Source organism: Balearica regulorum, chromosome 10, assembly GCF_011004875.1.
Source record: "Balearica regulorum gibbericeps isolate bBalReg1 chromosome 10, bBalReg1.pri, whole genome shotgun sequence".
NCBI lineage: Eukaryota > Metazoa > Chordata > Aves > Gruiformes > Gruidae > Balearica > Balearica regulorum.
The window spans coordinates 2,362,583-2,378,492 of record NC_046193.1 but is presented as its reverse complement, the minus strand read 5'-3'; the positions used below and the strand labels follow the sequence as shown (position 1 = coordinate 2,378,492).

Genomic DNA, 15,910 nt, shown 5'->3' with positions numbered 1-15,910 from the left:
ACAAGCACTTGAGTGTACCCCCTCAATTTAATGCATTTTTAATATTTAGCTTTAAAACAAAAATGAAATTTTTAATACCCAGGAAGCTGAAGGAGTTGCTCTAGAGGAGGGTAAAAAAAAGCAACAGGGAAGTGTTCACAATCAAATTGTGCTTTTAAAAGAAACTAGCAAAAGAGAGGAAGACAGCACTATTGCTGCTATTCTAAAACTATGATTTTTACATTCTCTAGTTGAAAGTTTCACATAGAACATTCCAGACTCTTACCCTTTTGGTTCAGTAAGAAGTCGAAAAACCGCACAGCATTCTGGCTGCAGACCTCTTACTTTAAGTGCCTTCATAAGACAGTCATGTAAGGTCATCCCATTTCGCACATTTACCTGTGACCAAAGGGAAAAAAAATTCAGTCAGTGATTGCAGAATTTGTTTAAAATGGGTTTGGGGGTTTGGTTGGGTTGGTTGTGGGTTTTTTGGGGAGGGAGGAAGAAGGTGTCATGGGTTTTTTTCTCCTTTTCTTTCCAGTAAAGTTCCAGTAAAACTGCACAGCTGTTCACTTTTGAAGTTAATAAATAGATAAATAAAAATTACTTGTATGATGTAACAACAGATTGCTGTGCCTTCCGATTTAACTCACCGCATGTTCAGCCAACCTGTCAGACAGGCACATTTTCTGCCATATACGTAACTATTGCATACTTATGCAAAGGAAGTTTTGAAGTCATTTTATAACTTTTCAATTTCTTCCAATTACTAAGTTTCAACAAAACAGGATTTTACACAGCACTCATATAAGTAGGTAGCTTCTAAAAGTATTAGAAATGCAGCCAAATGGAGTTACCTTAAGTATAGAAAAAGGCTTAATGTAGATTTCAGGGAACTTCACCTAAGACTATGATTAGTACACTCAGTTCCAAGAAATCTAATAGAAGCGTTCCCTCAAGAAGTTTCACTTCAGCTTTAACTACCATACTTCACTGTGGGCATTCAAGTGAAGAAAACGGTAACAGAAATGATTACATGTTTTACTTCGTACAGGCATCATTGTTTAGGTCAGCCAACTACTGTCTTCTAATGTTAAATAGGTAAGCAAAGTATCTTGCTCATGTATATTGGAAAAATGCAGCACTGAGGTAGCGAAATACAGGTTCTCAAAATACAGATAACACTGCTTTCAAAATCTGTCCTCTAGAATTAGCAAACTGATGACAACACGCTTAATCACAATAAGACCTTTTGTGAAGCTTAGCATTTCTCTTGCCAGATTCACGCCATAGTGTTAGCAATGAGAACAGTACGTTTCTCACATAAAGGTAACGTAGACTTACCACCGTGCGCTGCTTGTTGGGCAAGAAAACACGAATAGTATTACTAGTTTTGGAAGTATCTGATATTTTGCCATCATCAGATGCTCGGCGTTGATAACCAAACTGCTGGACAATAGTAGGTGAAACACAGTTTGGGCCATCAAAGACAGAATCCTTGAGTCCAAAACCATTACTGATAGTCTTCCAAGCTCCCTGAATGTGCTCCATTGATGCGGTCTAAGAAGCAAAAATTGAGAGAGTCAGGGAAAATTACAATATCCTTCACTATAAAGTGGTACTCTCTCTTCTTGAGACAACAAACCTCACAGCCTCTTTTGAAAGCATCTGAAAACTGCACTGCCCTCTCCCTCGTGACACGATCAACCTACACAGGCATGGTACAGTTCACCCACATCTGCAAAAGTAGCCTGACTCTTGAACGCATTTGGCTTTCTGCACATAAACAGATGATCACAAATATATGCGTAATTCCTCTCACTGCATCTCTGGCACCACGGAAGCATTTACCATCATATTAATCAAGATAATCAATGTCTGAGGGGTCTTCAGAAACATGGCTAGATGCTAGCTGCAGGCCAAAAGAATAGTTCTGTAAGCCAGATATGGCATGCAAGCATTAGCACAGACTGGACTGTTAAGAAAAAGAGGCCCAATAGAAATTATAATAAAAAAAGCATTCCTTGAAGAAATTCTATTTTTATCAGTGATTTTGGGGCTTTGGTTTGGTTTTGTTTGGGGGGTGTTGGTTTTTTGTTTGGTTTTGTTTGTTTGGTTTTTAAAGGGTAGTAAGTTTAATACTGTTAGTATACAACAAAATACATAACATTTTAATAGTACCACAATTTACGTAGTATGAAACAGAGAAAAAAAAAATTCTAAAACTCCCCCCACACTACGCTCAGTAATATTTCAGCATAAACCTCTCCCAGTGCAGGAACATAAACAATCCCCTGCATACTTCCAAATCGGCACACAGCACTATTTTTGCACACTCAGGGACAAAGATAAAGGGTTTTTTTTTTCCCTAGCTATCACAACTTCAATGCAGCTTGAACTCCAAACTATACTATAAATGTAACTTATTCAAAACTAAGCAAAAACAAAGTCTGAACCAGTTTTAACAGTTAAATGTACTCCTTGCTAAATTTCCAAGTACCCAGATTTATTACCAAGCTTTCAAAAAGAAAAAAAAAGAAAGGCAACAGTGAAAATAAGCACAGTAATTTATTTCCTCCACAAAACTGCATCCTTCTATGAACATCTGAGAAACTGATATTCCGAACTACACGGTGCAAGTGCATATCTTTCGCCACGTGAGTATTGTTTCCAAATTAATCTCCAGTGGTTGTGCGCACCACCTATATTCCTGATCACCTCTATGAAAGGTAAAGAAAGTCATATGAAAGCTGCAAAGTCGAAAAGTAAATCAGTCAGGAAATGCCAAAATAAAGGTCTTCCAAGCCATGCTAATTCCATCCCCTTATGGTACAGGAAAGACTTACAGTGAAAGACCTACATTTTCCCCCTGAAATCACTAACAACTTAATTCAGTACATAATACCAAACACTCCTTTCTGAACTTCTATCAGTATCTATTAAAGTCTCATTTAACGTGTGGTCCCTTGTTGCAAATTATTTGAATCCTCCAATTCATTTCCTCGTGCCCTTTTGTGTAGCACCCATGCCAAAAAAAAAAAACCCCAAACAAGAGCAGCTCCTCTTATCCCAAACATTCACATAGTTATGTCAGAGAAAAGACAACAGTGTTTGTTACAGTTGAAGAGGTAAAGTAATGGAATTCACAGAAAAAAAAGATCTCCACTAGTGTTAAGTGTCCATTTTGGGATGCCCAGAAGGATAAATTTTGAATTTCAGAGTGTTTTCACTCGCAGCATAACTCTGCAAAGCCTGAGCTAGATCTGTAAGTACTTAACAGGGCTACAGACCTAAACCCAGATCTGACTAGCAGCTAGAAAGGAAACATGTAACAACAAACTTAAAGAAAAAGGTTTGGTTTATATGACACACCTAACAACGCATGCAAACTCTGCAGCAGAACAACTTTAGGGCTCTTACACTCTCTGCTACAAAGGGATCTTTTGGCCTGTTCATGAACATTTCTTTCACTGACAACATACACAATGACAACATACATATCCTCTCCTTCCCTCCTGCCAATCGTCGTCATTCTTGCATCAATGCCATCAGTTGTGCAGGTCCAGTTGCTCAAAGGTTCAAAATATTTAACCATCATTGATATTTAAAACTCAATACCCAATCAAAATCTAATAGGATTCAGATACTTGAAATTATTTTTTTTAAATCTATGGCATGTAAATGATAACAGTCTTACATTTGATGTAAAATCACTGCTGACGTAAGGTGACAACACCCTAATGTTACAGCCTTTATATTTAATATTTTGACATGCTGCCAATATTTCCTGAAAAATTCAAGAGAAAACAGGAAATGACAAAAAAATTCAAACTTGTACCTTGACAAAAGCTAACTTTCATACCAAAAAAGGTACTTCCCTCCTCTAACGGTGTTCTCTTGCCTGAATGGGAAAGGCCTACTACATATTGTAGAAGAGCCTACTAGAAAAGACCACAGAAACACATTTTGAGGTGGTTGTATGCACAGTCAGAAAAACATAAACACAGCAACCACTGTACAAGTGTCAGCTGAATCTTTGATTATGCATTTGCATCGTTCTCTTTCCTAGGATCTTTGCCTCAAATAAATACTAGATATTCTCAGGACTCTCTATGTTTAGCATAATCCTCTCTTCCAGCAATGCCTTGCTCTCTCTTGCCACCACACTTCACCAGTGCATTTTTGCCATCTTTTTGGCTGCAGCTGATGACTGTCGTCCCTGGCAGCTTGGGTTCGCTCACAGATCTTGAGATCTTTTTCTATAAAATGAAAGTACCTGCTCATCTCAGCAGGCAAATTTAAAACATGCCATCCTTAGCTCTCCTTCCTGCCTAAACTGAAGGCTATGGGTTTTACTCACACACTTCAAGGAGCCACCAATGAAGGGAGAAGATGAGAACTTGGCTCAGATCTGGCCTGGAGTGGACAAAGACCTGCAAGTGGCCTGAGGGTAGAGGGGTAGGGGAGAAGAAAGGGAAGTTTAAAAGTTACTTGCAGTTTCCTGGGGAGAGACAGGAATCCATGAGGAAAAGTTGCTAAACCCGCTCTCAGCATCCATGGTACAAGGGCATGCAGTTGGTAAGGTGGGGCTTGTTGAAGAAACAGCTGTAATCAACTGTCCTGCTGCTGACTTCTGCAACTGTTCAGAGTCAATCCTCATGTGGGATTATCATGGAAGAATACAGACAGTCATGAAAGCTGCTTCCTAAGAAGTAATTTAGGAATGATTTACACCTTTTCCCTGCCCTCAAGTGTAAAGCAAGCTAGCGTAAAAAAAATATTATATGAACATATACAAAAACATTCACTTTGAACTCAAACTGCTCACTGCATACATAGATACGAGGTAAGAGAATTAGCATGGCAACTACTTGACCAGCTTTGAACTGACCAAAAAAAAAAAAAAGTACTCTCACAACATAATATTGCACATACACACATGATTTCTAGTTGGTACACTGAACACAGAAGCAAGCACAACAGCAGAAGACAACAGACATGCTATCTCATAGAATCACAGACTGGTTTCGGTTGGAAGGGACCTCAAAGCCCACCCAGTTCCACCCCCTGCCATGGGCAGGGACACCCTCCACCAGCCCAGGTTGCCCAAAGCCCCATCCAACCTGGCCTTGAACACTGCCAGGGAGCCAGGGGCAGCCACAGCTGCTCTGGGCAACCTGTGCCAGGGCCTCAGCACCCCCACAGGGAAGAATTTCTGCCTCAGATCTAAGTTAAATTTGAGCAGGAAAAAAACCCCTTCATACTATTCCTCCACCTCCCACAGGTATACTGCACATTGTGACCAAGATTGCACTTTTAATTAGTACTTTTTGCATAGATTACAGATTTTGATGGTTAGTCATTTGAACAATCATTAAAACCAAATGCACAACATAGCTATGCAATGTGCATACCTGCCAGTAACAAATTCCTAGAGATCATTCACTCATATCCGCTCAGATCATACACTCATATCATTCATTCATATCCAGAAGATACCTTAAGTTACTTTAACTTTCTCCGTCACTAGCAAAAAGTGTTTAGTCTGAACTATTAAAAATTTCAGTCTATCTCCATAAGGAATGCTAAAACTGGTAATGACAAAGCCTGAAAGTTTGCAGGATATAAAGCTAAACTCCTCGCAGTACAGCATTTAGGTGTCTTGCCCCTTCCTTTATTTCTTAAACAAACACCAAAAGCTTTTAAAGAAAATGTAAATACAGTTCTCCCTCCCAACACACACATGCTGTCATTTTTATCCACATGAACAATTTAATCACACTCATGTTTAATGAAATACATACACAAAGGCAAAACACCACAGAAAAAAAAAACAGAATCCATTTTAAAATGAACACTTTTGTTAGAAAATACAAGCTTTAAAAGTTGCTTATAAGTTTTCATCTCACACACAAAAAGATCAATAAACATTTAACTGTGGTCTTTTCTCAGTTTCCCTCCTATACAGTAATTCTCAATTGATTTAATATTGCATGGGTGACCAGTTGTCTGGGGAAAAAAAAAAAGAAACCCACATCAAACAAGTATCTGTTGTGATATATAGCATTATTTTTTTAAAGTAGCTTTTCATAGCAATAGAAAATAAATGCAAACCCATTCCTAATCTAATAAATAAAACTGTGATCAATGTAAACATAAATGCAAGGCATGAGTTAGGATCAGTCTAACAACCCAAGCAGATTTCTCATACATCTACAAGGCTGGGTTTTTCCCTTTAAATGTCCTTCATTTTGAGATCGATCCCAAATAGCAAATTCCCCCCTAATAAAACTGGGGAAAAAAATTTAAAATTAATAGGAGGAAATGTTATTGTTCAGGGGAAAAAAAACCAAACCACAAAACCAAACACAGAAACCAATCACTGAAATATTACATACAATTTTTGTCTCAGTTCTTCTATCTTGAACGTATCGTTTCTCACCTTTATCTCCCTGAACCATTCATTTCTTAGTTACTATTTCAGCCATTTTGCTGCTAATGTAACTTCAAAGTATTTAAGGAAAAAAATAACATTGGTTTTCCAACAATTGGGCTCTACAGTAGGGAAGGCACAAGGAATACAACTCTCAGTCTGGCACACTTTCAGATTGATTAATCCTTTGCAAGATTCTGTATTTAAGAGTAGCTTTCAGAGTAAAACTTTGGTTAGTAAGCATAAATCAAGTCATGCTGCTTGGCTGTACTAGCCTGTATTTTGGGCTCTGGGTAGTAGGTATTTGTCACCAAAACTATCGGCTCCTTGTCTGCTCTGTACCTGCTCTCCTCTGTTGATAAGAACGGCTCCAGGCTAGTTTTCCTAACCAATTTTTAGGAAGATCTATTTGGTTTGTCCTTTCCACACAGGTCATTCCCGGGTCAGACATCTATTTCTTTCCATATGAAATTTCTATCAAGTTCAAAAGTGTAGCTCCATAAGTTTCCCTACAAAACCGGAATTCCTTCATTAGAGAAACAGAAGCACTGAACACTCTTCTTGTATCTAAAAGAGCACAAGGGGATATAGAATCCAAATTCTTCCCTTTCCCAAAGCAAAAATGCAATCCCAGGTAAGAAGAAAGATGCAGCAGGTGTTTCCAAGCACTCTATCAGAACATTTTTAAATTTTAGTTCAGTACTGCTGATGAACTTATATAGATTCACAAAAAAAGTTTATAAAATTGCTATTAAAACTGCTATGAAAGGAAAAGGCAAGGAAGGAAAGTACAAATTTTGCACATACCTTTTGTATGAGTTTTGCTAACAAAACACCAGAGCTCTATGTCATGGAATAAAACCTCCACTTTTTTTAGTATAATAATTTCTAATTTTTATCTTATGATCAATTGATAAATATTGAGAGGTGGTCACTCAATATTTTAAATGTGTTCTCTTAACATTATGAGGACTACTAAAGCTGAAGCGATGTTAATTTTTTAATTTGGTAAATTCAAATGCATAACTAGAAAGAAAAAGCATATTGAACACTGCTTTCTTATATCTGTATCAGAATCACATTTTATGACACTCTTTGTCATGCTGAGACTTGCTGCGTGTTCACCATCACATTAAATTCTTCACAGCAGAATCCTCCAAAGAAAGATTTACAAAGATAGATCTTTAAAGCGGATCTTGCATTGCAGAAGTGGGGCTATGAGTTTACATGTGTATTGACATTACACAGGCAAGACATTTCAGACAAGCACTTTTTCCCTAAAGTCTATCAATTGTACATACATTCTCAGACATGTGCCTATTTGCATTCTGAACTTGCTCCTGCTTGAATTGTTTCAAGTACGGATGAAAGCCCCAAACTGTGCTTACAGTTGCCTGGAACTCATCCACTTTACAGCAAGGATAAAAAAGTTACTCAAATGTCAGCAATCCACTAAATGCCCTTCCCACACAAGTTTTCAAGGATTAAACAAAAGTGACTGAGAATCTCAGCACAAAGAATTGCTGGCTCTGTCCTCCGTCAGTTCCATGGAGTAAACGAAGTGACAGTGAGGACACCACCACCAAGAACGTACACCAGTCTTTAAACCAACCTCAGTTTTGCTGAAGACAGTCTGAGATTAGGCTATTCAAGTAACTGCAGGGAGCTGCAAGCTATGCAAGCTAACTCTACAGTTCAGATATACCAGTTACTGTTAAAATACCACTGCAAAATACCAGACAATCTAGATTATCTGTACAGTTGGAATAGGATGCAGTGATCCAGCTAATTCAAGAATCAGGTGTTCTCTGCATTCACTCGGGGCAGCTTTAAACTAATAAATCTAGTTTACTAAATGTGGGCTCTGTGCCAGAACCAGCAGTGCCACCAGGAGGTCAATTCTGCAATTCTAAGAGCCTGGGCATGGACACAATGTACAGATCAGGGCAGGGGCTGGAGCAGGGAATAGGAACAATAGCACTAAGAAAGGCTTGGAATGGGCCTTGAGATATTTTTCTGTGAGAAGACAGAACAGATGATTCTCCGTTATATTTTATTATACAGTGCACCTGGGAATACTTGAACATATGTTTCTGCAATATGAACCAAATCTAACATGATACTACTTGAGTATTTTAGTTACAAACTGACTGGACAGCTCTACTGACTTTATTTTGTTGTTTGTTATGCACTGGTATTTGAAAAGTAGCCTGCACAAAATGGCAAATAACTGAATGGAATTAGAAATTACAGACTGTATACAAGCAAAATTACTTAGACTATGTCAAACTTTTACTGTCTTGATTGCCCCCAAAAATATATTATGCTCCATTTTAACTCTATCTCACATTACCTTACTAAATACATCCATGAAATTACAGTTCTGGTTTGGGTGGGGGTTTATTTATTTACCAAAGTGCCGTAACAGACTTTTTGTTTCAGAGGTACAATCTCAGAAAAAACGAAAAAAGCCAACAAAAAAATGCCCCAACCACTAGTTCTAAGATAATGTCATAGACATGATTTACATTAGATCTGGATTATTCACAACAGATCTGTAGTTATGTGGAAAGCCAAATACTATTTGAGGAAGACAGGCAAATATCAAGATCTAAAGTTCTAAACTGAGGAAAGGCTTTCCCCCTGCAAAGTAAATATCCATGCAGACTGAGTAAAGTAGGAGTTTAAGTTAAACAAGTACTTCTGATAAAGAAAACACTGAAGCAACTGCAGACATCATATAAATTTTGTGGAATTTCTCAAAAAACAAAAAGCAAATCTTAGTAGCAGTGAAGGAATACAAGCACAGAGCTCGGCTGTGGTAAGCTTCTCTTCCCCCAGGAAAGACCTAGGGACCTCAGGAGAAATAATGGGGCAGGGTAAGGAGGAAGGGAAAGATAACCAGAGAAAGGTAGTTATACCTTTAGTTTTCCTTTAAGCGAATGAAGTCCTATGACAAAAGGATGAAGTACATCATCTGTGGAAGGTAGCACAAAAACAGAAGATATTTACTATTTTGGTAGACAAACACATGCACAACATAATAAATTAATTTAAAAAATTATTTTGTGAATTATATCAATAGTAGAGTTAACTTATCATCCTTCTCCTGTTAAGGAGTTTTCAAGGCCTTTCATTATTTTATGCAACATTTCAGTGTTATGCGACGCACTGTGTAAAGCCAGACTGCATGACGACCAAAAGCTAGCCCAGTTCAACATAATCTCATTCAAGAACATCATAAAAATCTCTTACTGCTAAAAATTCACAATAGTAAAAATTAAGTATGAGTTGAATACTTTCTTCTCAGACATCAGTTCCTTACTTTCACACAGAAACACCTTGCTGACTCACAAATGTTATTAGAAATCTTGGATCTAAAACAACAAAAAAAGAAAGCAATAAGAAGCTAAGTCTCCGAAGGCTATCTGTGTCTTGCATATAAGCATTAACTGTAAAAGCTAGAATTCCTAGGGAAGCTGGGAAGCTTCTTGATTAAAAGATTGGAAGCTCAGATTAGTTAAAGAAAGAGTGTAATTCAAATACACAAAAATATTCACTAGATCGTAAATGGTAAAATGCTTTCTTACCCAAAGTTCCCATCCTAATTAGCAATTCCTAGAACAATCCCATGCAGAGTTGATTAGAGAAGGGAAAGATGCAACACAGTCACAGAGTCATTGAGGCTGGAAGGGACCTCTTGAGATCATTTAGTTCAAACCTCTGCTCAAGCAGGGTCAGCTACAGCAGGCTGCCCAGGACCACCTCAGTTGGGGTTTGAGCATCTCCACAAATACACACTCCACAGCCTCTCAGTGCAACCTCTTCCAGTGTTTGACCACCCACACAGTTTAAAAAAAAAAAAAAAAAAAAAAAGTGTTTTCTCAGGTTCAGATTGAGATTCATGTGTTTTAATTTGTGCTCATGGCCCCTTGTGCTGTCACTTGGCACTAGTGAGAAGTCTGGTGTCCTCTTCTTCACTCCCTCCCATCAGCGTATTTATACACATTGATAAGATCTCCCCAAAGCTTTCTCTTCTCCAGGCTGAAAAGTCACAGCTTCATCAAGTCTTTTTTTATACGAAATACAAGAAAATACACATTAAAAAAAAAAAAAATCAAGAAGAGATCTTACATTGCTAGCTTACTTTTGGTTAGAAGTATCCTCTCTCCTGGATAGAACAGGAAAAAAAAGAAAGTTGCAAGGATTTTATCCGAGACAGCAAACTCGCAAAGACTAACAAGAAACCAGGAGAATGGTTTGGGATCTCCACCTTGAGCCACTTAATAATCTTAAAACTAAAACCTACTTACAGTCTGAACTGTACATTCACCCTGCTTACTAACTTGCTTACCTCTCTACAGCAAAGATTTAGGAATGTGACATACAAAATATTGTCAATATGGTTTCCATCATGGAAAATATAAGCAGGAAGATTGGGGAAAAGGGAGGAAGGAATTCTGTCTTTCACACATCAGAAAAAAAGCTGAGATCTTTAGTTCTAACAGAAGACAACCAGTCAGCAATGATGACATATTTAGGAAATAATCTACACTAAATCAAGGTGGAGGAGGTGTTGTTTGTTTATTTATTTTTAACAGATTACATTACTGAGGAATAAGGTGTAGAAAGTGATGTGACCAGAAAGTACGTGGGGGCCTGAAGCAGAAAAAAACCAGGGAAGATCAAAACCACCATAAGAATATGCAGAGGACCAGAGAAAAACATCCTCACAGGAACCAATATAGGCATGAGGGCGTAAGAGTGAAGTGTTGGGGTTTTGTTTTTTAAAAGTAGCTAGGTTGAGCATTAGCAAACTGATAAAAACAAAGATACAGTTGTGATCCTCATATTTAGCTCAGAGGTCAAGAAATCTGTAAAGATCAGTTCGTGAGGAAAACAAGAGTTAAAAACTGAGCTGAAAAAAGTCTGGACAAACTTTGAGAAAATTAATTCAGTCAGTATGATGGATAATTTTAGATGAAAAAGAGGAGAGAAAACTGCTGAGGAGGTGTAGAGGTTTTATAGGCTAAAAACCTGAAGTATTTTTATCGTAAAATCAGCCAGAAGAAAAAGAAATCTCGTATACAAATCAAGAACAGAAGGCATAGCACAAAACGAGTGTGACAGGTTAAAGAAGCAGCACGTACAATACTTCTACCTGCAACCAAATAGCTGTAAGGGAGTAAAAATCATGTCTTTTCCTTGGCAGATAAGAGACACGTTAAAAACAAAAATCAGGAAGAACATTTGCTAACAGAACTGGCAACAAGGAGGGTTTAAGAAGCGAGTTGACAAAAATACCAGCTGTTACTGCAGATGTGAGATTCAATTAAACCTGAGAAGTAGAATTGTTCACCTAAGACAATGGCAAAGCCAAGGGAGAAGAAAACGACTCTGTACTGGAGGAAGTTTGCCTCTTTGCAGGATTTCCACCTGAGACCCTCCACAGTGCAAGAGAAGGAGCAAGGGAAGCAGGTGGTCTGTAAGGGGAACGCTGAACTCGCACAAGCTGATCACCGATCATACTTCAGTATCAAACCACTGCTTTTGAAAAAACAGAAAATACTGCTACAAATATACACCTAATTGTGCAAACAGCCAGAACAAGAGTTTGAAACAAACAGTTTTAAAATTATAGGTTTGTGTTTCAGTGTCGTCAAGTCACTTTTGAACTAGATGCTGTTTTAGAAAATACACCTGGAAAATATTATATTTAAGATTAGGTAATCACAAATGTTAGACATTTCAGCACTGTGATTCAGATGGTCATACATCTGCATATGTGATACTTCTACAACTGAACCCCAGTGTTACACTCTTATGGCATTCTTGCTGTTTCCTCCAGTTTTCACTACAGTTTGGTAGAAACAGTACTGTCACTGGCAGTGCTGAAAATCTAGTCCCAGAAAAAACCCACTAAATTCATTTTCTATTGTGTGAAGGAATCATCAACTTAAAATTTAATCCAAACCAGCTAGGCTTTTTAGAAGTTATGACGAAAACCCCCGCTACACTTATTCTTGGGCTACACTGTTAATTCCCTGTCTTTAAAAATCTCATTGTCTATTTAAAGTCTCCACATGAGAAACTCAGAAAGACAAAACACTCAATATACAAAGGAAACCAAAATTTAAAAAAACCCCTCTGCCAGACACAAAATATGCAAACAAAAGTGAAAGAATATCTTAGTTACAGCAGCAGTATTACTTGTGGTGACAGAAGAAAAAATATTTGCAAATGTAAGACAAGTTTAGTCTCAATCTGCCTGATAATTTTATTGAAATTTTCTCCAGAGCATACAGCACTTCTGTAAAACAAAATAATTCCAGGTACTGTCCTGTAATTTAACATCACAAGGGCAGATCTTACTGGAATAGGTAAAAATAGCACTAGCGAACATGCCAAAGGAGAGTCTTTCCACTATATGGCCAGTGCTTAGATTGCAACATCAGCTGGCTCGCTTTTTATAACCTCTTGATTGCCAGTGAACAAGTTACACAGTCAACTTAAAAGGTTTGAGAAATCTAAGAGTAAGCTCTGGAACTCACTTTCAGCTGAAATCAATCCACTGTATCACTCTGACACGAACACTTTGTTTCGGCATGCTGTTATTGCCTGTGTAAGCTTTATACTTGCTTCTAAAGCATTTAACACAGATGAATGATGTAATTCAGAATACAGTTTTATTTTTTCTTAAATGTCAGCATAAAATTGGAGGCTTGCACACTTTGTTGTTTCTTTTGGCTGCAAAAAACTCTGGAAGCTACTTAACTTACTACATTCTCTCACAGCACGCATGTGCCATCCTCCAATGAACCCATTTTGGCCTGTTTCTGCAAAGGCAGCCCCTCAGCTCCAACCGCCCTGGAAGAACCACTCCCTAGCACCTGAACTCTAGATGTTTTTTTCCATGTTTCCACAAAAAAGATAACCATCACAATATGAGCATTTAATACTGCTAGACCAGTGATCAAAATGAGACAGAAATGTTGTTTAGCTAGAAGAAATTCACACTCCTTAGCCTGCAGATTGACTTAGAGATGACTGAAATTGCTTAGCTTTCTAATTAGGTACAAGGGAAACCAGTATCCTCCCATCTTCTACACCACAAACAGGTTTCTGCCTGCTCATGCCTACAGATTGGTATTGATCAGACACAGCTTTCAAAAGTTATTGGAGAGGGAGATAGATAGGGAAAAGAAAGCTATAAAAAAGCAGGATGTCACTTAGCTTGCACAGTTACTATCACATCTTTTTCTCCTCAGCCTAAGAAAAACTGAATGATTGTCAACATATTTAACTCTCCTTAAGTTTGAAAGTGCTGCCATAATCAAAAATACGTTTCTTATTTGCACACAGCAGCCCCAATACTGTGTCTCTATATGAAGAAATATACATAGGTCTCATGTGAATTCAAAAGCAGATAGAGTTTAGACCCATTTGCCATGCTTAATGCATGAGTTTTACAATACAGGTTTTACAAAAACACTCATAAAATTACAACAAAGATGTGCTCAAATAAAGAGCTGATTAAAGAAAAAGAAAGGTATTTTAGTGGGCTTATGAAATAGATTAGACTTAAAGGAATTCAAATTCTATCAGAAATTATCAAAATAAGGAAAATATTTTACCTGATGTTAACCTTGGCATTAACAACTGGTAGGTAAATTCTGAACTTCTGGAATTCTAAAAGAAGGTTTTATGGACTCTGAAGTTGGAGGCATATCCTATGTCATAAGTAGGATCAACTTTCACTGAAACTTAGAATAAGGTTTCTAAAACAAAGTTAAAAAAAAATCAAGTTGTTACTATATATCAAATACACCTTTTCAACTGGAACCTAGAGAAGTAATTTCAGGGTCTTTCACCTCCACATTAAGTGGAATTAAAACCTACCTTGCTTTTCCTTTTACAAGAAATTTTAAAAAATATTTTTATTTTCTATGAGAATCATTTGGGAATAACGTAACTAGCATTTTTTTAACAGTAAATTAGGAATTTTTAAACAAAATCTCAAAATTATAGTATTTTTTCTTCCGAGCAACACTGCCACCATTGAAGCTTCCAGTCTAATGGTCCTCCCTACATTTGGGCTATTACTTTGCAGGACTATCCCTCTGTGCTCCTACATTCCTGTAACAATTCCATGCAAACAAAAGGGAGTACATGTATCTTCACCCGTTTCACTATGCTTCCTTCAGTTTCACCAAGAAACTCTTAAATAAAAACCTCACATGCAGTTTCATCTACACAGGGAAAATGATAGAATAAAGCAAAAAAGTTGATTATCTACTCCTTTGTCCAACAAGCAGTCACAGTGGGGGAGACACACTTCATCTCTTCCACAGGTAGGAAAAGAGTAAAGAGCGAGCAGTGCTTTTTGTGGTATGCTAACAGACCAAAAAGACCACTCTAGAAAATACCGAAAGCATGACCAGACTTTGAGCAAACATTGTTAAATGATTGAGAATAGAACAAGAAAGTAGAATACGCAAAAAACTAGCTCAAATTACTAATAGAGCTGACAGGGACATATACTGCAAGCAAATGACTAGCAAAATAAAAAACACTACAGAAAAATAAAAAGGAAGATTAGTCATATATTAAAGTTTCTCAATGTATACCAAAATGTTAGCCTTGTAAAGGTACAAAGGCATTAAATACATCTTTCTTCTATTTTTGCACTACCTTGCATCTCCCTCTTGCTAGTCTCTCCAGCTAGGTGTTCCTAAACCACTCATTTTCAAAACTCTAGCTTGTTTTATAGCGAAAAAATGTATGTAACAAGACTAGAATGGGGGCTCTGAGCCATTTTTTAAAGTCTGAACCTTTGAGCCAGCTTTAATTAATATGGTTAACCCCATGCCACACCCAGCTGCAACTTAGTGAAGCAACCTCCCTCTAGCTTGTGAACTAAAAATATACAAGATGTCTCAACTGCTCTTAACCGATACTACGTATTTCAATTGGAATGCAATATTAATTAACACCCTTTTGTCAGCTGTTTGTCAGAAATGAAATATTTTAGGGTCAAACCAATAACAAGTATGCAACGTAAGCTCAAATCTGAAATGAAGCAAAGTAATGCAGTAGTAAGAGAAAACAGGCAGCACTACCGTAATCAACTCAACATCTGCAGAGAGCCACAACACAGCAAGTGAAATGATTCCACAGAGCAACGAAACTGAGAACAACAACAACATAAAAAGGGGCTTATATCAGAAGAGCTGGAGATACAGGTCCCATTTGCAGATTTTCAGATAGCGCAAAGAAAACAAGGCAGAGTCACTTACACACTCACCACATGCACAGATTATTTGCAAGGCAATTCTAAAACTCTTTTGCCTGAAGTTAAAACCAATCAGCTTTGATTTAACTGTGCTACTTCTCTGCTTCGTTTATGCAAGCATGCAGGATACGTTGGGAACATGCATAGGAGAAATGGCAGAACCCAGACACACCTGCAACTGCAAACAAATCCAATGACCTGCATTT

At 37.6% G+C, this 15,910-nt stretch overlaps 1 protein-coding gene across 6 annotated transcripts in view; it reads right to left on the bottom strand.

The window, feature by feature from the left end:
* The window catches only part of RAF1 (Raf-1 proto-oncogene, serine/threonine kinase), a 79,388-nt gene that overhangs the window by 24,347 nt on the left and 39,131 nt on the right, over positions 1–15,910 (bottom strand). For 5 of the 6 annotated variants that reach the window (XM_075762719.1, XM_075762722.1, XM_075762718.1 and 2 more), the window contains exons 2-4: positions 9,334–9,389; positions 1,324–1,539; positions 266–378 (exon numbers count right to left, since the gene is read on the bottom strand). In XM_075762719.1, coding sequence (XP_075618834.1) covers positions 266–378; positions 1,324–1,530 — 320 coding nt within the window. In that variant the 5' untranslated portion in view covers positions 1,531–1,539; positions 9,334–9,389. The remainder of the gene's footprint in view (positions 1–265; positions 379–1,323; positions 1,540–9,333; positions 9,390–15,910) is intronic. The other variant, XM_075762720.1, reaches the window with a different exon arrangement.